The 23,125-nt window shown below is 37.8% G+C and overlaps 1 protein-coding gene across 1 annotated transcript in view; it reads right to left on the bottom strand.

The window, feature by feature from the left end:
- The window catches only part of MDN1 (midasin AAA ATPase 1), a 94,079-nt gene that overhangs the window by 50,086 nt on the left and 20,868 nt on the right, over nt 1-23,125 (bottom strand). The window contains exons 13-41 of the mRNA XM_066315141.1: nt 22,272-22,384; nt 21,592-21,740; nt 21,434-21,494; nt 20,729-20,940; nt 19,171-19,274; nt 18,050-18,194; nt 17,304-17,400; nt 16,005-16,118; nt 15,230-15,377; nt 14,954-15,064; nt 13,999-14,150; nt 13,360-13,538; nt 12,781-12,989; nt 11,564-11,710; nt 10,653-10,794; nt 10,391-10,525; nt 10,176-10,314; nt 9,091-9,229; nt 8,869-8,999; nt 8,251-8,395; nt 6,978-7,107; nt 6,214-6,444; nt 5,287-5,484; nt 3,630-3,835; nt 2,984-3,106; nt 1,875-2,072; nt 1,678-1,785; nt 914-1,102; nt 26-115 (exon numbers count right to left, since the gene is read on the bottom strand). Of these exons, the coding sequence (XP_066171238.1) occupies nt 26-115; nt 914-1,102; nt 1,678-1,785; nt 1,875-2,072; nt 2,984-3,106; nt 3,630-3,835; nt 5,287-5,484; nt 6,214-6,444; nt 6,978-7,107; nt 8,251-8,395; nt 8,869-8,999; nt 9,091-9,229; nt 10,176-10,314; nt 10,391-10,525; nt 10,653-10,794; nt 11,564-11,710; nt 12,781-12,989; nt 13,360-13,538; nt 13,999-14,150; nt 14,954-15,064; nt 15,230-15,377; nt 16,005-16,118; nt 17,304-17,400; nt 18,050-18,194; nt 19,171-19,274; nt 20,729-20,940; nt 21,434-21,494; nt 21,592-21,740; nt 22,272-22,384 (4,245 nt within the window). The remainder of the gene's footprint in view (nt 1-25; nt 116-913; nt 1,103-1,677; nt 1,786-1,874; nt 2,073-2,983; nt 3,107-3,629; nt 3,836-5,286; nt 5,485-6,213; nt 6,445-6,977; nt 7,108-8,250; nt 8,396-8,868; nt 9,000-9,090; nt 9,230-10,175; nt 10,315-10,390; nt 10,526-10,652; nt 10,795-11,563; nt 11,711-12,780; nt 12,990-13,359; nt 13,539-13,998; nt 14,151-14,953; nt 15,065-15,229; nt 15,378-16,004; nt 16,119-17,303; nt 17,401-18,049; nt 18,195-19,170; nt 19,275-20,728; nt 20,941-21,433; nt 21,495-21,591; nt 21,741-22,271; nt 22,385-23,125) is intronic.

Genomic DNA, 23,125 nt, shown 5'->3' on the forward strand with positions numbered 1-23,125 from the left:
AAAAAATCCCTTGTCAACAGTTTACCTGAACATTATATGGATTGATGTGAAACTCCCTGGTTCCTGTATACACATCGGCCTCCTGGCCAAAAATGTCTCTGTATACAGAAATAACCTAGAACAGTTAAAACAGCAAAAAGAGACTTATCAGTTCAAGTTATCCACTGTTCCAAATACTCACTTGTAAAGATTTACATCTGAAGTATCCTTTCCTCTCAGTTCCACAGCTGCATGACAGTAAATAACACAGTAAATCACAAGCTTATTTAACTCAAAGTGCAGCAAGCAATGTGAGTGTGAGCTGCCCGCAGCAACCCTTTCATTAATCATGGTTTCCTGAGACTTGAAATACTGTAAGCAACGCTTTAACAAAGTACTGGGATAGAATTCACTTTATGAATAAGCTCTTCGGCAACACAGAAAACTATAACAATATTACAGAGAGAGGAAAGTAAACCCATGAGGATACATCCAGTCACACTAGTAAAGTTACTGAAGCCAGTAACTTCAGTTTTACAGTCTGACTTTTTAATTTAACACAATTTAAATGGTATGAAATTAAACAAAAGCACAGGATTTCTAAGCAAAAGAAGGATAAGTAGCTAGCAAACATTATTATTTAATACAGAATCACACAAGAATATGATGTCTTATTTTAAGTCCTTTGTTATTCTACTTGCCTTCATTTACATCAGCTGTCTGCTTTTATACTAATTAAATGGATATTTCAAATCACAAGGGGAGCAGGTATCTGTATCAAACCCCAAAACTCTAAACACACCTATTTTTCATTTTTAACAGATAAATGTCTATGAATGAATTGCAAGGAGTCTTTGAATTGGAGATCTGTACTTGGATTTCTATAAATATGTCCTGGCCATCTAAAGAGAAAGGAATAAGAACAGTGGCTCACCTTTTCTTTGTCTTCTCTAGTTCTCATTCTTTCCCCATATACCAAAAACACATGCTGGCCTGGATCATACCATCCTGGTGACTGGTCAACAAGCATAAGCTGGCACCAGCGGAAAAGATCACGTAAGTTGAACTCCCAGGGTCCTCCTTTCTGTCCCCACTTTTTTTCAGCCATTACTTCTTTTTCAATCTGAAAAAACCCCCCACGCAGTCATTAAAAAAATAATCTTTTATTCCACCCACAAGCAGTTCTTCAAAGTTTTTTTTCGGTTTTGAAAGTGTTGACTGAATTTCTGCCTTTGGTACTGCTTACAACACAAAGACAACAAAAAGAGCAGGTTGAATTTATTTGCTGAAGATATGTTAGGAACTAAAGCTTGATTTAGTTTGTCTCTACTGCTTCTCTAACACTCAGCTCAATTTTGCAGTTTACTCTTGCACTCTTATAAATTAATATGCAGTAATATGCTGACAAAGAGAATTTATGTAAGGTCACAGAATACTGCTTTCTCCTGTGTATGTATGTTTTATCTTCTGTGAAAAAACGTGCCTCATCAAATATCAACAAAGCATCTGATTGTCATGGTACAAGAATTCAGGTACGAGGTTTAGTGGTGTTCTTTACTTTCTTCTGCATATATTACCATCCCTCTTTTTTTACTATTTCCCTATAAAAATGCTTGGAAATATAACATTAGACTTAATTTTTTTCTACTCTTACTGCATTCTGCCTACTTCTACAGAAAAGAAATTAAATATGTTTACCTTGTTATTGAACGCAACCATTTTAGCAATAATAGTTTTATCAATAGCAGGAAACAATGTATTCCCAATAAACTTCATATCCTCTGCTGACAGTGGATCAACATACACCTGGAAAATCAAAAAATTTGAGTGTTTGTTAAGTCAGAAACCTAAAAGACAGGATCATGATGTAGTTCAAACCAAACAAATAAGCTTGCCTGTGTAAATCTATTGAGAAAGGACTTGGGGAGACCTTTCCTTCCACCTCCTTGTCTGTATGGATTCTGGCATCCAAAAATCTTAGTTGTCTTGTGCTGTACATGAAAATTCATTCCCAATTCTGGAACATAAATCTCAGCTCTGTGGTCAAAGCATGCATTAAGCCCCTCTAACACAGACTGAGAAGCCAGATTCAGCTGAGGAAAGAAATAAAGATACAATATTAATGCTCCAGAAAACATTTTTGAATAATCTCTGGTCTAATAATTTGGGATATATAGTAGGTAAAATTCCTTTTCATTGCTGTTCTAGAACTAGCACATGTTATTACCACCAGCCAGACTGTTGTTATACTGAAGCAATTAACATTTCCTTATGTTCACTTTTTATTTGTACCAGGTTTTTTCACTGTGATAATAAAACAGTTCTCCATTGTAAAACTTGCACGTTCAAAATGTTTCTTCTGAATTTATGTTCATACATTTGTGGCACTCACAGCATTTTGTTTGTTTAAATTAAGGCAATCTCAGCTATTTAATTATAATGGTTGTCTAAAGTGGCATGCTCCACAATAGGGGGGAAAGAAGAGGTATACAAGAGGCTAAAGAATTGAAGATTTTGCACTCTACAGTAATTAGAATGCATATTGCCAGGAAGGTAGATCTGTGCACACACATGGTTGAAAGCACTTGCCACATGATACACGAACAAACCTGCAGTGGCAGAATAGCTTATACTGGGGCAAGATGGAAATCTTCTCCATCTCAGTTACATCAGTAACCAAACACAGTGTATTAGTCCCATTAGTAATGAAAAAACACCTTCTATTTCAGTGAAATTGTATCCACATAAGAACACTTGTACCAAAACTTCTGCTGACATTCTTCCCTAAAAACTTTCAAATGCAAATCAAACCTTTCCTTGTTTTTCTGCAGTAATTTAAGCTGGGATTCAACCCTTGTTCTCTTATCTCATACAAGTCTAATCATCACCTGCTCCATGAAGAGAGGTCATCAGCACTTAAAGGTCTTTATTCCACAAACCAAATCACCAAATTTGCTCTTCTAGAACTTTCTATTTTATTTGCCCCCCCTCAACCTGAATTTACCTCATCTAATACAATCCAGTGTCCAGCCTTTAATGCTGCTAACAGTGGTCCATCACGCCAGGCAAATTCTCCTCCCTTCCCACCTTCAACAGGCAAGTCTGTCCCAAATAAGTCTGTCACATCCTTTGGGAGTAAAGAATAGAATGGAAAAGTTGAGGAATTACAAAACTTAAATTTCTGTTCATAAACAGAATTGGTTAACTTTACATTTTCTCCCTTCACTTTTAACACCTACACTTTAGGTCTATTTAAAAAAATTCAGTAATTGCAAAATGCTAAAAGCTTTTCCATTATAGGATTCCACTGACCAGCTACTATATTTAACAACAGAAAATCAAATTGGAACAGAAAAGCTAAAAAGCCTTAAAGCTGTTTTCAAGTAATGTTGCAGAAACCAAGAAAAACACAGTAGACAAAGATATGCATGACTTCACCTGAAAAGAACAGAAATATTTAGGAATTGGCATTCACACAGAAGCTTACTGCTCTGTCTGGCTCCCCCTCTCATTCAGTCTCCTCTTGAGACCAAGACAAAATTGGCATTTCAGACACATTGCTGAAGTTAAAGAGAACTGCACTTTAAAAGTTGCACAAAGCCTCTACCCTGCCATAAACACCAAGTAATAAAGAAAATATTTTATTCTACCGTTTGTTCAGACAGGTTGATTCGAACAAGACAGTTGCCTGAGGCTTTTGCCAGGGCAGCAACTAGGCTGGTCTTGCCCACTCCTGGTGAGCCCTCCAACAAAATAGGTTTGTTAAGCTGTAGGGCTCTTAACAGTCTTTGCGCATTCACTGCTGTAGTCCCAGCATTTAAAGCATAATCTGTCATGTTCTTCTGGAGAACAGGGCCTAAAATAAAGAAAAGGTAAACCAGAAAACAGTTAAACCAGAACGTTATGCCGGAGGTGCTGACAGTGCCTCTGAATGAGCTCACTCTGTCTGTAAATTGTTAATCTCAAGTACAGCAAGCAATGGAGATCCTGCTTGTATGCAGTCTCAGAGATCAGGCACATACACTTTCCGTTTGACCCACAGTCGCATCTCAGACCATCTGCATATATTTACATTGAATTTTGCACAAAAGGCATGTGAATATACGATTTATTTTGCCATGAAACTCCAATACCTCTTGGTTTATGACTTAAACTAGAGATCTGTGCCTGACAAAACATATATCTGTCCTTGCATTTCAGTCATGTGGATCTAAAACTCAAAAGCAGCTCTTGAAAATTTGACTGAGGGATACAATCCAGTCATGTTCCAGAATAACCTATTAATTTGTTCCATACACTGCCAGTTCAGTGAAGGAACACTCCTTTAATTGTAAGTTTGCTTCTTCTTTACTGTTATTATGGCATATAGTGGGGACAGAACACAGTTTGTCTGTCAAAATCCAGCCAGTATAGCTCCTTGGACATCACTCCCCTAAACATGTAATACAGCACTGCTTATGTATATGAGACATTAATCACCAATGCATCCTACACAAACTGATACCTGTTTAGTATGAAAGGGATCCAAAGAGATTCCTTTTGTGAACTAATCAGCAGAGGGGAACTAGGCAATTTACTTAGAAAAGCATTAATTTGTACAATTTTATGCATGACTAACACAATCCATAAATGCCAGAAAGTTCAAATATGAACAATTAATGCAGCATTAGGAACACACAGGTCCATGTGCTAAAAACTAACAAGCTGAGTTAGAAAGCTCACAGTCACCACTTTTTAGTCCTGTTAAGGTAAGTCTGTTAAGAGTAAGAAGCAGTGTTTTGTTAGTTCCAGTTGCATTTTTTTGTCCCATGAGGAACTGAAATGCAGAGATGCAGTAATTTTGCCAAAATTGCAGCAAATCTTTGGGAGCCTAGAGCAAGGCATGGCATTAACCTCCATTCTGTTTAGCTTTGTACTCAGGACCCTTGCTTTCCATGCTTTGCACAAAGACCAGGATAAGCTGCAGCTTTAGTTAGTGGAAATTAACAGGCACTCTAAGCATGCAAAAGTGACAGAAAATCACAATTCAAAATTTCAAAAAAGCTTTGTTACACCAAAAAAAAAAAGGTCTATGAAAATTAGGCCATTAACCATGAAGAAGTAATGAAAAAAGGGAATGAACAGACGTGTCTTAATAAATGTGACTGGATTGCAATCACTTGGAGACAGAAAAGGCATTTTTCTAAAGCTTAAGAACCAATAAATTGTTCTATGATGGTTCAGGTATCCTACTTAGATTTAGTGAATAACAAAAACACCGAAAATATAAATCACAGAATAAATGTCCACCCACTCCCAGTCTCTTGCCTCTTGGAATAAAAAATGGGTGAATTCCCATAAAGTTGTCCATCCATACAAACTCTTTTTCCTTTGTTCTGTCATAAATCTTTAGTTCATTCTTCTGATAATCAGTCAGCTCAAAGAATCTACTCATTTTCTCACATAAGAATGTCAGGCATTTCTCACGAGCTAATAAAGCCGAATCAGCTGAGCAGGATGTTGTACCTGTAATCAGGAAAGTTAAGTGTGCTTCAAAACATAACTAGGCACATTCATCTTATGACAACAAACTCAATCCCTTCATGTGCATGGAGGTTTATATTTTATTTTAATGTTTTTGCTTGACAGTGCTCCCAGTACTATTTACCATGGACAGATTGCTCTGGGAGCAACAGAACTAAGGACACCATACTTCCAACCCCCTTTCTACTGTCACAATCACCCTGATCCCTTGCCATAGCCCCCCCACCCAGGCTTTCTTTTCTGGCATTTCTTGTGCCTTTAATTTTTCCTCCTCTTCCTTATCTACTGCTTATCAGCTAGGCCTGCAGCAAACACACAAAGATGTATTCTCAGCTATGTGCATGGTACAGGCCAGCACAGACAGATGCTGACATGTGGAGTGGGGGATAGAGAGCATAATACGTGCTCATGTGTTCAAGTACTGTATCAGCTCAGAGCACTCAATAAAAACCACAGGTTTTATTAATTTGTGTGCTAGCCTTTGGAATACTATTAATCCCTCTAATTTACTTCTGCTTGCTCTTTACTCTAACTCTTGCTATGGAAACAGAAAGGGCACATGACATACAGGAGACTGTCAAATGGAAGTGAAAACTCCTCCAAGAAGAGTCCCATGCGGCTCCAAAGCATTTTGTTTGCATTTGACTAAAAATATTAATACAAATACACAGTTTCATATTTTCTGCTACCAAATGGGCACTGAAGACTTACCTGATCCTATTCCATCAATGTACACCAAACATGCAGCATGGATAAAAGACATCACTGGAGAAACATTAAGGTGGCTGCATCCTTTGGCAGGACTCAACTCATCCTCTGCCATGACATTCATAAAATTAACCCAGGCCAAGACATCTCTAACACTGACAATACAATGGTGACCAAACTCTTGATTAGTCAGCCATTCAACAAAGTCCATCATGAGTTCTGCTATATCTGCCCCTACAAAAAATGTAAAAAAAAAAATAAAAAAAATTGAGTTACAACTTTTTGTCACATCTACTATACTGTTGTATAAACATTTTCAAAGTAGGTACAGCTGCATGAGCAATCTGGATGGCTACTCCATATCCTAGAAACAGAATTAGAGAAAACTCCTGCTTGACCTGCTGTTACAGATTCTTTTAAATTCAGATAACAAGAAAGCATCAGGTGATTAATACTAACAGTGAAGCTGCTGGCAGAAAGAGAAGTGCCAGTTCTTTCAACACTCTTTATTAAAACCAAGCTGGGACACTGAAGGGCAGGGAGCAGTTCACCTACATGGATGGTGAAGTAAACACAGCCTTGAGCTTACTTCTTGCTAGACATACACAGTGAATGAACAACAAAGTCCAAAATGTATCATACTGTCCTCAGGGAGAAATGTAGCAGGAAAAGGGTGACTGTGGCGTACATTCTAAAGAAAGGTTGGCAGCCTCCAAACTCCTTATTTTCTTAGCAATATTTGAATACCAACACACAGAAATACCTACCCTCATGGTTTACTGCACCTAGAGACAATCCTGGATGAAGATTATGTTTTACAATCTGTATCAAATCATCCCGGTCATTGCTCTGTGGACACCATATTTCTGTGAATCTGTTGCGCAGAGCAGGGGAAAGCTGCCAACAAGCAGAGTGACACGACACAGCAATTAAAGACTCATTACACCATCTTACCTAAAGGTCAGTTAACAACAGCCTTGTAGTCACTGTACTTTAAACAATAAATAAAGTGAGTAAGACAGATCTTTCCATCTAATTTTGACAGAGATGCTTTCTAAGAAAATCTTTGAAAGAAGGAGGATTTTAAAGACTTTTAGTAGTGGCCCCAATGCAGGAAATGGGTGGTAAAGAAAGTTCAGAAGAATACGGGAAGAAACTGAGCTGGTTTGCAAGCACCAAAGCTCCATTTCATTCCAGGACACCATGCATCAAACAATGGCTCTGTAATCTCGCGTTGCTTACAGAAGCAAAGCACCACATGGAAATTTACCTTCAATTATAACTGACTTCTCTAATTCCTCTCTTCCTCGGTTGAATTGGTCAAACAAAAATTAGTAGCACAAAAATGCAATCCAGAAATAAATCCTGTTTAAACACATGGCTTCAATGAGTGGCTCTCTACTCCAAAAACCACTTGAAATGGAGTACCCATCTTCTTTGGAGTAAAACAGCTTCTGGTTCTTTTTTAGAGACCAACACTCAAAAGTTGTAGGGTTTTGTTGTCTTATGGGTTTTCTTTAACATGTTTTAAATTATTTAATTCTCAATTTTAGAAACAAATATTTTCATTTAATGAAAAAGCCTTTTTGGGATCTGATGTTTATTATTCACCAAGAAACACAAGACGACCATCACTTTCTGAATAGCATTAGGGAGAAAAATCTGCTATGCAACTTTGTACTACTCCAGAAAGCTGGATTTACTTACTTCACAAATCACGGTATTTGTACTTGAATATTCTACATATCAAGCCTAACCAGAGTATTTAGAGGCCTGAAGCTTCCTTTGACATTTTCCTGAGTACTCATCTAAATTGCCAAAGTGACAGTCCACAGAAGTGGCAGAAAACAGAATCACCCCAATCCTCCTTTAGAGCAAAGAAACAGATGCCAACTGGAAAGCACTGGATGCCAGAACTGGCATGATGCATTTTTGCATTGCAGAACTGGCATGATGCATTTTTGCATTGCACCTCCAACCACTTAATGGTCAGTATGACCAGAAGATGCATGCTGTATTTCCAGGTGTTTTGACATTTACCTCTTTTTTCCCAAAGTCACCTCCTGGATTCATGGTTGCAAGGATACGGAATTTCTTCCCTGCAACTAATAGTTCTACTTCATTCTCCTCATCATCTTGACCACCTTTTTCAGCAAGAACCAATGTCTTTTCAGCTTCAAGAACACTAGAGAGAAGGTTTAAAAATATTGCTTATTTTAAATTTTGTTTTACACTTCAAAAAACTTAAAAATGAAAATCATACCAATTTGCCTGGATGAATTTTCTTTTAACCAATATAATGGGTAACAGAAAAGACTAAAATGAGGGATACTGCTGCAAACAGATAATGAAGTTAAATTTATATTTCAGTTGTTTTGGGGGTTTTCTTTACACACACACACAAAAGAGGGGAATAACTAGATTCTGGGATTTGACAAAATGCATAATTTCAAGAGCTCACTGACAGGCTGAAAATATTGATACTGCTAGAGATTTCTCTTTCAAGTTTTATTTGTACCTTTATCCTTTTCAGCAAGAGAGCAGCTCACCTAAGTCAGGAAACAAATGTGCCTAAAAGAAGTCAGATTTACCCCACCCATGTTTGGATAATGAACAGACACATTGATGATGCTTAGTACTACCACATTCCAGACATACCTGTTAAGTCGCTCTAGTACAGAATCATCAGCTAAAGAAATCTCATCAAGGAGAAAAAAACCCTCCTCCTTCATTGCTAAAACAAGAGGTCCATCACACCACTCGAAGAGCCTAGAACCATCAGATTCCTCCTAAAAAATGGAAAAAGAAAGTGAGAAGTTGTAACAGCTAGTTTGTACTTCCATGGTCACACCAACCAAGTATTACTGGTGCAAGACAAACCTGGTCTTTGGACCTCTGTCTGACTGGTCTCAGCCCTCCCAGGAAGTCTGATGTCTCCATGTGCAGGTGGCAATTCACTGAGTACAGCTTCTGATTTGCTAATGCTGCGAAGATCTGACAAATGGTAGTTTTACCACACCTGCAACCAAGTAATTTAATTGAAAAGCATAAATTATAAAAAGAAGCAAAACCAAAGAATCAGCTCACTTTGGACAGGATTCATACTTTCTTTGAAGAAAGCTATGAGGCAAAGGCCAAACATGCAAACTTTCTTCTGCTCCATCCCTTAAAAGAAATGTATGCAAAGTGAAGCCATTTTTAGCACAACTGTTGCTGACTTGCACAAAAGGCCTTTAATTAAATTTAAATCAATAGCTGCATTGATGGATTTCTGCATGTTCAAAGTCAAATTTATTTCAGCTTTCCCTTACAGATACTCAACCAGCCTAACATATCACTGAACCGGAAATGCTACATGTCTAGACCAAGCCTAAGTCTGAGGGAACAAACTGGTGAGTATCTAGTTTTAATTTACTACCCAAGTAAATTTTCCTTCTCTCTTTTCTTTCATTTTTCTTTCCTTCTCTTCCATAAACATTTACTCTACATTTTTATAACCAGCACAAGAGCAGACAGTATGTACTTCCACCACCTCCTCTACACCATATGAGGGGGAGAAGTGGTAGCAAGACTATATTCAAGCTCTTAAAACATGCAAATTGAATGTGCTCTCCAAGAGAAAAATGACACAATACCCCAAAAGCAGCTACGCCCATGAGGTACAGTGAGATTCTACAGGGCACCTTGTAAAGCTGGGGACAGAAGTCAGTTCACTTTTATTTTCCTACTTTTATAACTTCTATGTAGTTACACAATGCAGATAGACCCATCAGAGTCACAGGTTAAATGAGAAGCACCTGCTTCCCCCTCAAAAAAGGAACTGTGAAAAACAGCAGCTGCAAGTCTGCCATGAGACATGCTCAAATGTCCCAGATCAAAGCAGCACTGAACCCCACACAATCATTTTGTCTCCAGCTCAGCAGCTGGTACAGCACTACCAAGAACATCATAAAAAGCAAGATTACCCAGTGTCTCCCACCAGAAGTACTGGTTCACCAAACTCCAGGGCTCGTCCCACCAAGATGGCAAGTCTCCTCATCCCTTGAGTCCAGACAACATGGTTAAAATCTCTGTCCATTACTGGCATCCACGTGGAAGACTTAGCTGCACAATATAAAGCAATCCATCAGCTTCAGTCACATCTAGCAATCTACCAGTGGGGTCCCTCTAGGAAACTCACCCAGTAGCTTTTTGACACTTTCCACTGAGAAAAGAGACTCAGGATGTATTTTTTTCTTGAAGTGTTTTTCAATGACATTTTGAATAACATCCACCTCCTCCTGTTTCCTGACTCTGCCAGCCAGAAGCATAAATCCTACAAAACAGAGGAAGAGAGAAGGCAATTACTAGCTGGGTAATCAGTAACAAAAATTTACACCTTAGAAATAGGGCTGGAAAGTGATTCTACAGACACTCAAAAAAGCTGGGGCAGCAGAGCTCACCATCATTTGCTAAGTGCTGAAGCCAGTCATACTCATTCTGCAGCTGCTCTGCCAGCCTGTACCGCTCAGCCCAGCGGAACAGATCCCGCAGGGTAATGAATCCATGCTTCCCAGCAAACACCGTCGAACCTCTGCGGTAAGACTGTCACAAGAACAAAATGTGAGTTGTTTTCTCATCAACCTGTCCTAATACTTCAAGCAAAGCTAATCACCACTCTCTGCAGTTGACATTGCAACAAGAAAATTCTACTAATAACTACAAAAAAAAGTCAAGTAGAATCAAAACTCCTAAACGCTAACTTCTTTTAGGCATGTATTTGATGAACATCAGGAATGAAATAAATTAGACAGTAATAATTTTTAAAAAAACTCCTAAGAATAAAATAGGTACCTGGAATAAAACAAAATCCAGTTTGTGCTGCAGCAATTGCTTTTAAATACGAGGTAGTTTTAGCTACATACAAAGTGTCAAATGCTAATTGAATACAGGAGTGTCTGAACATATCCAAAATTACTGCTTAAAAATAATACTGTATTTCACATGACCCAAAGACCCCCTACAAATCCAATACTGTACTTTAGCTCCGGAGCATGGGATAAGTCCACACATTTAATCCCAAGGTGTCTGGTTTTTGGGGGTTTTTTTGAGGTTTTTTTGGTTGGTTTTGGGTTTTGTTGGTTGTGGGTTTTTTTTTTTCCCTCCTACCTTTCTCCCAAATATGACATCACTTTCACTAGTCTTAGTTTTAACCACTGAAATTAGTACCTTAGTGGGCTCTCTCCATGGTTTAGGATTTTAAATATCCTTCAGTTAATAATACCTCCCCCCTGAAGGAATTTGTATTACTTTGTGCATGTTACTTTGAAGTATATTTGCATTTCTTATATTAAAAGAAAGAAGACTCTCATACTTGCAGGTCTAACATGACTTTGACAAGTTTGCTGCAGTAAGAAGGTGGCAAACTGCATCGCTTGTGCAGGATGGTTTCCAGTTCAGCACTTGGCAGTTCATCAAAATGCAGCTCCACAAAACGATTTCTGAAGGCTCTGGACAAAACCTAAAATATGAGACCACACTACTGCTTGAACTTTTTCCTTTGATATTGCTCATAGATCTTCCCCTACACATCCAAAGGAAATAAGGATAGTGTCATAGCATACAAATTAACATACACATCAACATTGAAAGAATGCATAAGGGACAGTCAGGATGAGGACAAAAGCTTTAAAATGGATTTGGTGTTTTAAGGGTATTGGGCAGCTAAGCATTACAAAGCCACAAACACTCTCCCTACAATGAGAGAACTGGAAGGGTAAAAGAGATGAATCTTTTAGGCTGAGACAGTTTCATAAGTAAAGCAAAAACTGCATGGGCAAGCAAAGCAAAACTAGGAATTCATTCACCACTTCACATCAATAGGCAGGTATTCAGCCATCTCCAGGAAATAAGGGCTTCATCACACACCAGTGTTATTTAGGGAAACAAACACTGAACTCTCCTTCTTCTTCCTCCTCCCCCCTGTTTTGACTGCTGAGCACATGACATGGAACATCCCTTTGGGCAGCTGGGGTCAGCTGTCCCAGCTGTGTTCCCCCACAGTTTCTCGTGCACTTCCAACCTACCCCACAAGTGGGTGGGGCAGTGTGAGAAGCAGAAAAGGCCTAGAATCTGTGCAAACACTGCCCTGCAATAACTACAACATCCCTGTGCAATCAACACTGTTTTGATCATAAATCCAAAACATAGCACCAGACCAGTCACTGTGAAGAAAACTACCTATTCCAGACAAAAAACAGTAGAAAATGGACTTCTACAGCCTAAGCAGAATCACTTTTCCAGTGCTCTTGGACAAGAAATGCTGATTTAAGTACAATATATATGAACTCTGGTTCACTAAATCACTTTAATCTCAACTACCTAAAATTAATTAGAAATTCTGTATCCATGAAACCAGCAACTCACTTAAACAGAGCCCAGCTGTACTGACAGTCCACAGTCACATCAACTCTCTCCCTCTTGAGAGATTCATGATGCTATACATCAAAACGTTTTCACATCACACTTTATGTATGAGAGAGATTAATTCCCTAAAATCTCAGCTACCCAAAAGGAATAGATCATACAGACCTTTCTGCCACCGTAGAGACCCGGAGGGTTCTGTGTGGCAAACAGCATGAAGCGAGGGTGAGCTTTGACAACTTCCTGGGTCTCAGTAATGAACAGCTCTCTGTTATCATCCAACAAGCGGTTGAGAGCCTCCAGAACATCAGTGGGAGCCAAATTCAATTCATCTAGAATGATCCAGTAGCCCTTTCTCATTGCATCTATGAGAATGCCTTGGGGGGAATAGAAAAATTCCTACTTAAAAATCTTATAAAGCCAATCTAATAGAAGCACGCACTCTTTTACTTTTAGCAATCCATTGCATTCAGGATAAACACTAATCCAGAGAAGGAATCAACAGTATTGTTTAAATTGTTAGCTTATCATCTTTAGGTCCGACAGGACAAGCATGATGAGACAGACATGAACTTTTCAGAATTCACTGAAATTCACACAAGTGATTATCATTTAGGTGCAACTACTAACTTTATGATAGGTCATCTTTCCATTGTAATAAACCAGACAAGTTAATCATAAATGAAGGAAGAACCCAGCCACTGAAAAGAGACAGGAATTTGGAGTATAAAGAACATGCTCATTTACCTTCCTTAAATACCAACTTTCCAGAGGCATCTGACGTGTAACAGCCAATATATTCTTGGATATCAGTATGCTCATGGTTGTTAATCCTTACACAGTGATTCCCAGTAGCAGCAGCCAACCAGCGAACTAAACTGGTTTTACCAACAGAGGTCTCTCCTTGAATCAGTACTGGATGAGTCCTAAAAGCCATGACCAAAATAGTGGGTTAGAAGTATGAGCCATGTCTTTCTCATGCACAAGATGTCAATGTTATTAAACCACACTACTAAAACACCACTAGTTAACTTATTTGGGACATCCAAGGTCACACACTAACAGGGAAATACAAATACATTTACTCCCAGATGCTAACAGCTACCCATGGAGCTTTTCATGGCAGTGAGAAATAAGCAGGTTATTCTAACTGCAAATTTCTAGATTGGAATTTAAATAAAACTAGGAAATGCAGTAAGATGGTTTAAGGAAACAAGAAACACATGTGTAAATTTCAAGCCACTCTATAATGAAAAGTTAACTGTAAAGTAGAAGGCAAATACACATTATTCAACCAAACAATAAAGATTAGAGGAGTACCAACAACTCAAGGCCTAAACAAATACATTTAACTTCTTGTTTTGATTAAAAAGTTGAAACACTTACCCTGCTGACACAACCCTGACAATGTCTTTCAGATTAAGCTTAACTGAAGGGGTGAGCACATAACTCTCATCTACTGTAGGTTCTTTGTCCCCAGCCGAAATCCAGTATCCTTCTATAAGTATAAAACTCCCTCCTTGAGGTTTTGGTATTTGCTAAGGAGACATGACAGAAATAACAGATTACACAAACGGGTTTCAGTTTGCTAATGAGAAGAACTACTGTTACACCACTGCTACATACTCTTTAAAGTAATTTTAAATTAATCCCTGAGCACTCCTGCAGTAAACACTGTCTCCTTGTCACAGAATGCAAATGACAGGAAAAACCTGACCAGATTATTTCAGGGTCATGAAGCAGGATTCTTTGCCAGTGGCATGAAGATATGAATGTCTCAAGGGTCTTAGCACTGAATTTTGAAGGGCATTTACAAGCAGGATCTTTGCTTTCATCTTTTCTATATATTTATACACGTTTTCCAGCATGAAAGGGTTTATTTTGAAACAAATACTCCTCTCTTTAACTGGCTTCCCCATACCCCATGCAAACTCATGCTGGGTTCCCAGCACTAGTGACATTCTTCCTTTCCCATAAGAGACAAAGCACAGATGCTTCTTCATATCCATATGTTCTGCATTCAGAGTCTAAAAATATAAAGCCTGAGAAAGCTCCTCCAAAGTCTGTGAAAGCTTTACAGTTGGAGCCACTGCACTGAGCTGCCCACACTCCACAGTACTTTAGTTATTCATATTTTTTCAAATTAACAAGTAAACCAGCTAACATATCAACATTCAAGCAAAGTAAAAAACTACAAAAGAATAGTATTATTTTTTCTAGTTCTTATCTTTGTAAAATGGAAAACAACTGCAAGAAGGAAATGTAGAGGAAAAAAGGAAAGAAGACAACTCAAAATTCTACTTTAAATACTGGACAGCTCTTCATAATCTTAGTTGCCTACCTGCTTGAGAAGGCTTTTGATGTTGCCAGAGACTATATGCTGGCAAATTAGCTTTTGAACCACCGGGTGAGAACCTCTGTCAAGCTGTGTCAGGAAACTCAAACAGAAGCCCTAAGAAGAAGAATTATTTTCAGTGATAAACATGAAAAAGAAGGAAAAAACATACAGATTAAAGAACCATTTCTGTCCAATACTGAACTTAGAGAAGATCATCCTTTACCCAAACAACCTCTGTAGGGAATAGACACTGAGACAAATGCCAGCCCAGGTAATCACCTCATACAGGGAGCGTGTTATGCTGCCACACGGATTAGACGCTGCAAATCTCAATGCCCTGCACAGGGTACGGAGACTGTAGTGAGGTCTGTGCCCAGTTCCATCCACCAACTTGGTTTCTGCTTCCTTTCTCACAGACAAATAAAAGCTGCAAAAATAAAGTAACATAGAGCTGTTACTGATCAGAGCACTGCTCCAAGGAATTAAACCCCAAGTATGAACACTTCATTTTATCCCCAACTGTTACTTTTCTTAAAAGCTCCAGGTTAGGAAAGCCATGCCAAGCTCTGCCATCTGTACAGCCAGTGAAGCAAAGCAACAGAGTATTTTTAGAACCATATTTTTGACACAACTTGATACACAGAGTAATGATAAACTCCAAGTATTCTAAACATAAAATAGTTCACCTTAGATTAGGAGAAAAAAAGGTAACCCTAGACAAACATACAAGACTTTCTTTGGAATTATCTACAGAAAACAAACCATTTTAGTCTCTCAGATGTGAAAGAGGACTGAAACAACAATGCTATTTAACTGGTGTCACCAAGAAAACAATTCTGAATTTAAAAAAATAACAATCTCCTTCCCACAAATACAGAAACCAGCAGAATTAAGAAGATGGATGTCTACACTCTTCTGTTTCCTAAAGCTATGCAAACTGCCACATGGGAAGCATGACAGCTTTCTTAAAGCACTCTAACCACAGACCACAGTCACATCCTTTCTTTTTGTGAGTTATTTCATCAAGACTTTCAAAAGATTACAGTCAACTTACTTCACAATTCCTTTTACTGTATTTTTGTTCACATTCAAGCTTCTCAGATAATCCATTATAAGAATTTGCAAGTCGCCTTCATTTCTCAGTTCTTCTACATAAAGCTCAGTAAACCTGAAAGAATCAAATCAATCTATAACTCTTACGACACCTGACCATATTGAAAAATCATGTTATATATAAATCTCATGGCATATAACATTTTAAATTTTTAAGTAACAGAATACTGATTGTTAAAGCTACAGATCTATAGACTGTCAAACCCACAGACAGACACAAAAACCAGAGTAGTTGAAAAATAAGGTATTACTAATACTTTCAAGTAATTTATCTGAATTAGTTTGATGTTTAGACTGAAAGTGAACAATGTGACTTTAATTACAATTTAAAACCATTTCCAATCGATACTCAAATGTTACAGTCTGAACAATGAAGTACTGACACAGCAGTAGTTATTTTTGACAAATAGGTGTTTTTGACAAATAGAAATATAAATTCATTTACACTTAGCAAGATATGCTGAAGTCTCTTTTCTTCTGTATTACACTCACTTTCTTTCCTTTCACTATTCTGCAAGAGAGCCAATAGTAATAAAACCTTGCTTTGCCACTAGTAACTAAAAACAACTATTTACACATAGCTGGTGCATCTCTGGTCTTACCGAGTGCTTATGAATCTGGGAAGGAACATATATATGCAACTTTTGGCACTCATTAGGGAAACTGCTTCAAGCAGGAAATCTACAGGAACAGGTAGATGGTACTGAAGAATGGATTGACCACAATTTCAATTGCCTTGCTACAGCTTATATGCTTTGAGACCAGGCATCGAATATTTTGAGTATCACACCATGCAAACCACCTTTCTTTTGAGTGAACAAGCCTGGATATGCAGCTTTTTGCAAGGATCATCAACACTTCTGAGTTAAGAGAAAGGCTGCTAAACAGACACCAAGCACTTAACTTGTCTTTACTACTCCCAGCAGGAATATAAACTGCTGCAGTAGCATTCTCAGGTGCTGACAGCTTAACTGTGAAGAATAATAATTTCCTGCCCCCACTGACAACCCCCTACACTACTCCTAGACCATTTGCTCACAGCTCACCTACTTCACAAAAGTATTTTGCCGATTCTATTTAATAAAAAACCTTCACCATACATCTCTCACAGGCAGTAAATTTGAGTTCAGACTTGCATTCTCAGGCTTCAGATAAAGCATTCTTCACTTGTCAACTCCTGAAACTAATTAAACTCTGAAAAAGATAGTGACTAGTTTGTCCCAGAAACAGTATTTCCTACCTGTTTCTTATTCCTAGAGGAAGATTTCTCTTTCCAACATCTGTAGCTGGATTCATGCACGCGAACAAGCGAAAATCAGGGTGACGGACAAGAGGCTCTAAAGCAAAACAGAAATAAAAGACAAAGTTCATGATAAACAAAGCATATTTATATGCTAAATATGGTGTATTTCATCTAAGGCAACTTTCTATTGCTGCATTACTACATTTTCTTAAAAATGTCAGCATCAAAAATTTTCTGAGAATAATCCCATGTGATTTTATCAGAAGTACCTGCATCTTCACAACAGCCTCAGGTAAGTGAAGCCCTGACATTTTTGTGTGCAGCAAGATGTTGTAACAACACAAAACGTTTCAAAAATTATGTGAGCCCTAAACTTGGAACTCCTTTTGTCTCTTTCAGAACAATAGCCAGTGCTTTCCTCGGCCAGGAAGAAAATCCAGCCAGGGATGCTCACACAAAATTTCCCTCTCTCTGTAGCTCTTGAGAGCAGCATTCAGCATCTGCATTTTTTGATCTTTACATCAGTAAAAGGAGTTAACTTTCTACACAGCAGCTCCTACAGTTGAGAACACACCAGTGTTTGCGACCTCTTGCAAAGAAGTATGAAATCTACAAAGAGCACATTGCTCTCTTGCGCACAAACCCATTGTAATGGTAAATGATCTCAACTTATTTTGAGCTACACAGGATAGGGAACTCAGCTGGATACAAAGATACTGCATAAGCAAGTATAGAAATAGTACCTGTGTCTCCTCTGTCTAGTAACACCAGTGACCCAGATGATCCTTCCAATAAACCACTCAGGCACTCCAAAGTCTCTGCTGCAGCCAAGTTAATCTCATCCAATAAAATCCACTCTCCTTTTTTTACTGCTTGCGCCAGAGTACCCTAAAAGTAAGATCAGTTTGTTAATCACATTGCCAGCAATGAAGTGTCAACTGGAGCATTCAGATACTGGAAATACTTGGTGTGCAATCTATGGCTTGATTAGACAAATGGGAATTCCAGACCTTTTACAGCAGTAGCAGTTTTACTGCTCTCTCTCAATAAAAGAAAGAAGAGCAAAATGCCAGTCACAGAAGTCAGACAGTTCTCATACCGTTGTGTCAGTTACCAGTTAGATTGCCTCAAATACAGCAGATTTAAGATCTCTTATTTGTGCAATCTACCACTGTGGTACATATATATCACTAACACCACATGAGAATAAAGTTAATCCAAAGACACAAGCACTATTATGCTCCTAAGGAATCTATACCCTATTAATTAAAACTATACTTAAGTCAGAGATTCTCCAACTACTCATAAATACATTTTTTATAGAGGACTGGTCAACATTTCACACGCTTTACATGAAATTTAAGAGCATATATTCAGATTATCAGGGTGACAATAAACAAGCATAAATAAACCTCATGGTTTCTCCTAATCACACTTAACGTCATTAAAACATATTATGGGTTTGAAATGTTTAGAAAAATCACTTCTAGAGAAAAAGCACAGATTCTTCATATTAAATCCTTCACAGGAATCCCTAGACAGAAGCAAGACCTACTGGAGACTGATCAAGAAGCTTTTTCCAATCTCCTAAAGTTGAAAAGAAGTTATGACATACTGATACTCTTATCATACCAGACTAATTCCTGTTTTACAGCACTGAATAATGTGCTACCACAAACCAGCGTCTCACTGTCCATCTCACCACTGCTTTCTTGAATCTGCACACTTCATTTCACAGAGTTATCATGGAACACATTTTACTTCACAGCAAGGCTCTTGCCAGGAAGCTATTTATTTAATACTGATTGCAGTCTTTTAAATACTTCTTACTCCTCCTAGTATCGAAATGCAAATATCTAAATACCTCAACAAATGCAAAGAGAAGAGAATTTTCTGTCATTTTCATCTGTTGATGAGCATGATTCAGTTTAAGACCAAATGCCTCCCACTTTTCCTTCAGCGGTAAGCCTGCAAACAAAACAAATTTAAGCTTTTACCATCAGAACAATAGGAAAAAAAATGTTTGACAACAGTATTTTAATCAAGTGGTTTCAAGCGGAGAGATACAATAGTAAGCTCGAGCAAAAGCATTCAAGTCCTGCAGATGACACACCACAAATAATAATAAAAAATTTAATCTTGTTGTTTTGTTTTTGTGCATATGTGTTTTTTTGGGTTTTTTTTAAATTTAACTGTATGCATATGTCTGTAGCACTCAGACACTTTACTGTTCGTTACCAGATGAGGAACAAATACTTATATTGTCCCAGCATGACTGTTACCACACTCTTAATTTCCAGAGACAGAAAGAGACATGTCAAAAAAAACAACAAAAAACCCCCAAATTTATAACCCTTATGACAGAACAGATTAACTATGAACACTTCAGTATCAATAATTAAAACACTACTGCTTATCAGTTACAATACTTACTATAGCATTGATCTCAGTCATTTGTTAAAATCACTACCTGAGCTACATACAGCATCAAAATTCCTTAAGAAACTTTGCAAGTTACGGATTTCAGCCTGTCTTTATTTTAGGATTGTTAATTCTTGCAATAAGGGTTGTTTAAACTTTCTTTTGTTTCTTTTTATTTTAGATTTGTGGGCATTTATTTTAGTATCTGCATATTCAGAAGAACCAGTTAAAAGAGGAGTGGGGATGAAGTTCATAATTAATTTTATTTAGCCCAAACTGAATGAAAGCTACAACTTCACTTGTTCTGCTAGTCTAGAACCAGAAACAACTCCATGCAAGGCAAAGTACCAACATCATCTAAGCCCCAAAATAGGTTGCAAAGTATAAAAGAAGAAAAACTTATTTGGAGACAAAACCACACGGAACAATAAAGCACTAGGCAAGCCAGCATCACTGACAAGGAACCAAGACAAAAGCAAGCTCTTAAAAATAATTCCTACCCTGAAACAGTTATTACTTTGGCTTTGGTTTTGTTGATTTGCTTTGTTTTTTAAACAGGACATGTTTGTGAGACATAAGCAGGTTCCAGGGCTGATATGAACGCATTCACATAGAAGACTGACACACGAACAACCAAGACTGCTCACCAGCACAGCTAACAAGTGCTCAGGAGACCAGATGTCAAAGGTAGCACAGGGCAGACAGTCTCCACACTCTCAGACATAGCTAACAGCAGAGATGAGTTGGAAAAAGAGTAAAAAAGCAAAACAAAACTAAACCCAACCACTGTTCTAACAACACTGTTCTAACAAGACATTCAGTGTTCTGAGTATCTTGTTGCAATGTTGACAGTGCATGTCTCAAAACCAGGAAAAAAAATGATGTAATATAGGGGGAGGAAAAAAAACCCTAAACCTCAAACAAAACCAAATGAAAACAACAAAAGTCATCCTCTGCAGCGGTATAGCATTAATGTGTGTGTGATCCAACTGAAGTCTTACCAGATGCATTTTCTTTAACTTCTTTATTAATAGCAGATTTATAAATATGTTGCATTAGTTTTAGCAGATCATGCCAACGTTTCTGTCTGTAGCAAGTCTGAATGTGTCCCAAGAATGTTTGATTTTTCTTCCTAGAGAACGTCTGAGAGAAGAGTTCTTCAAAAGACTCTCGCAGAGGGAGCCAGATCAACTTGTTATCCACAGGCTTGTAACTGAAGAGAAGCAAAAGAGTAATTACTTATGTGAGGCAGTCATCTGTGAACTTAAAAAAGAAAACAAGTCCAAAACCAGTTGCTTGAAACGAGAATAAGCTGCAGGGATGAACCCTTGCTTCTGAATTTTTTTACTCAACTAAGGAACTAAAAAGAATTGCACATAATTAAATGCACCTCATGAGGTGATTCCATAAAGACAGGAACACCCTGATAAGCAAATTATTTGTAATGCTACTAAACAATACATCCAGTGAATATTACATCAGATTTATACTGAACAGTTTAGCCATCTTTAAAGACACTGGGCTGTGTTTTTGAATGACTTCATTACACACACCTCTACACACAATTCAGTGTAACTGCTCTGCTCTCCAGCAAGGACAAGAAGATTTCTGCATGCAAACATGTTTATGAAGATTTTTATCGTACTGTGAAATAGATACTGCCCATTTGCTCTGCAGAACAGACAAAAGAGTGTTCAGTGACTCACCCCCCTAAGAGATCTGCTGTGTCACTTTGTTGGTTCATATTGACAACCCTCAAACGGTGTCCTTGAAACAGACAAAAAGCACCATCAACTCGTGGGTTTGTTCTTTGTTGTTTTTCAAATTATCTTCATGTAAGTTGCAGTTTTCACACATTATTTACCTGTAATATGAGCTAGGTACTGAACTGTTGAGGTTTTGCCAGTTCCTGTTTCACCAACCAAAAGCACAGGCTCTCCTTTGACAACACACACTGCAAGCTGTTCAATCAGTACTGCAGATGGCCGTGTGGCAGCAAAGGTATGCTTTGCCCTGGAAAAACAAAGCAAGTTACTCAAGACTAAGATTTATCAAGGAGCTAATTTCAATTTTGCCTCCATTATTTTTTTAGTGGAGTGGTTTGATTTAGGATTTTTTAAAATACAGGTCTGAAAATAAATAATTCTAAGATATCCTTTTAAGATACTTCTTTTTCTCAAGATACAACCTAAAAATTCAGGGTTTCCAAGTAACTTCCTGGCCAATGAAGTTAGCAACACATACTACAAAAATCTCTCTCTACAAAAGTAGATCAAAATCTTTTTATAACAGCTGTGGATCCACACTGCTTTGAAGACACTCTAGTTCAAAGAAGCTGAAAATGTTCATGCTTTAGCTGCCAGAAGCATGATGCAGACACTCTTAAAAATACACAAGGTAAGAAGACTGCAAGGAAAAGAGCTCTACATTCCTTTCATTAGAATGAGAATACCCAATTCGCATTTTCCTTAACCCTGGGACCTGCAGTCTATTCTATTTACCACAAAATACTTCAATTCACATGGAAACTACGGAATATTCTACCTTTGTACAGTAAGAGCCTGGATCTGCTTCCTCACAAGATTCACTCTTCCCACAGAGACTTCTTGCTCCCGTATTGAGATTTCCGGTTTATAGAGTTCACAGAAGTACTCCACCTGTGAAAAAAGCACCAGCATTTCCAATACTAATGTTGCTTACATCACAGTAAGAACACCCACGCCATGCTACCAGTATTACTTTGCATCAAGTTAATTTTTAATGGTAAAATTCTGTATTTTGCAGGTTTTACATAATCATCACCTAAAATAGTGATGGACTCGGAAGTGAAGGACCTCAGAAGTGTTTTTATCTGTACAAACAACTTTAACTTAGTAACTTGGTAATAGTCTTTGCCACTGTATTTCTACTTCACCTACCTCCATGGTAGTTCAACTACACAAATTTAAAAAAATTGAATTACACAGTTATTTTAACAATAAACAAATCATCTCCCTTAAAAAAACCCTTTGTGTGAACAAGAGTATTTTGCCACTTGCAGGGAATAATACATTCCTTTAAGGAAATAATGCAAAGAAGGACAAAGAGAAATACCCACAGAAGTTTCAGGGATTCATCTGTCAACTTGAAGTAACAGTAGAGGAAATTTGCTTTGCAGACTTCTACAGTCAGAAATAGTTGACAAAGAAATTATTTAGTTTAACTCTGTTATTTATAGAGCTCCAAAGAGGCAGCTGATTATGTAATCAGCGAGTACAGAACAAGAATTAGTAAAGACCATGTTTCTCTCTGATCTCTCTTTTTAAGTGATTAACATTCACTGTAAACTACCTAAGAAAAATTTACACATTCTTTGCTACTCTGTGCCTCTAGTGGTATGATATGCTTAGGCAGTTGTG

This window comes from Sylvia atricapilla, chromosome 3 (genome assembly GCF_009819655.1).
Source record: "Sylvia atricapilla isolate bSylAtr1 chromosome 3, bSylAtr1.pri, whole genome shotgun sequence".
Classification (NCBI taxonomy): domain Eukaryota; kingdom Metazoa; phylum Chordata; class Aves; order Passeriformes; family Sylviidae; genus Sylvia; species Sylvia atricapilla.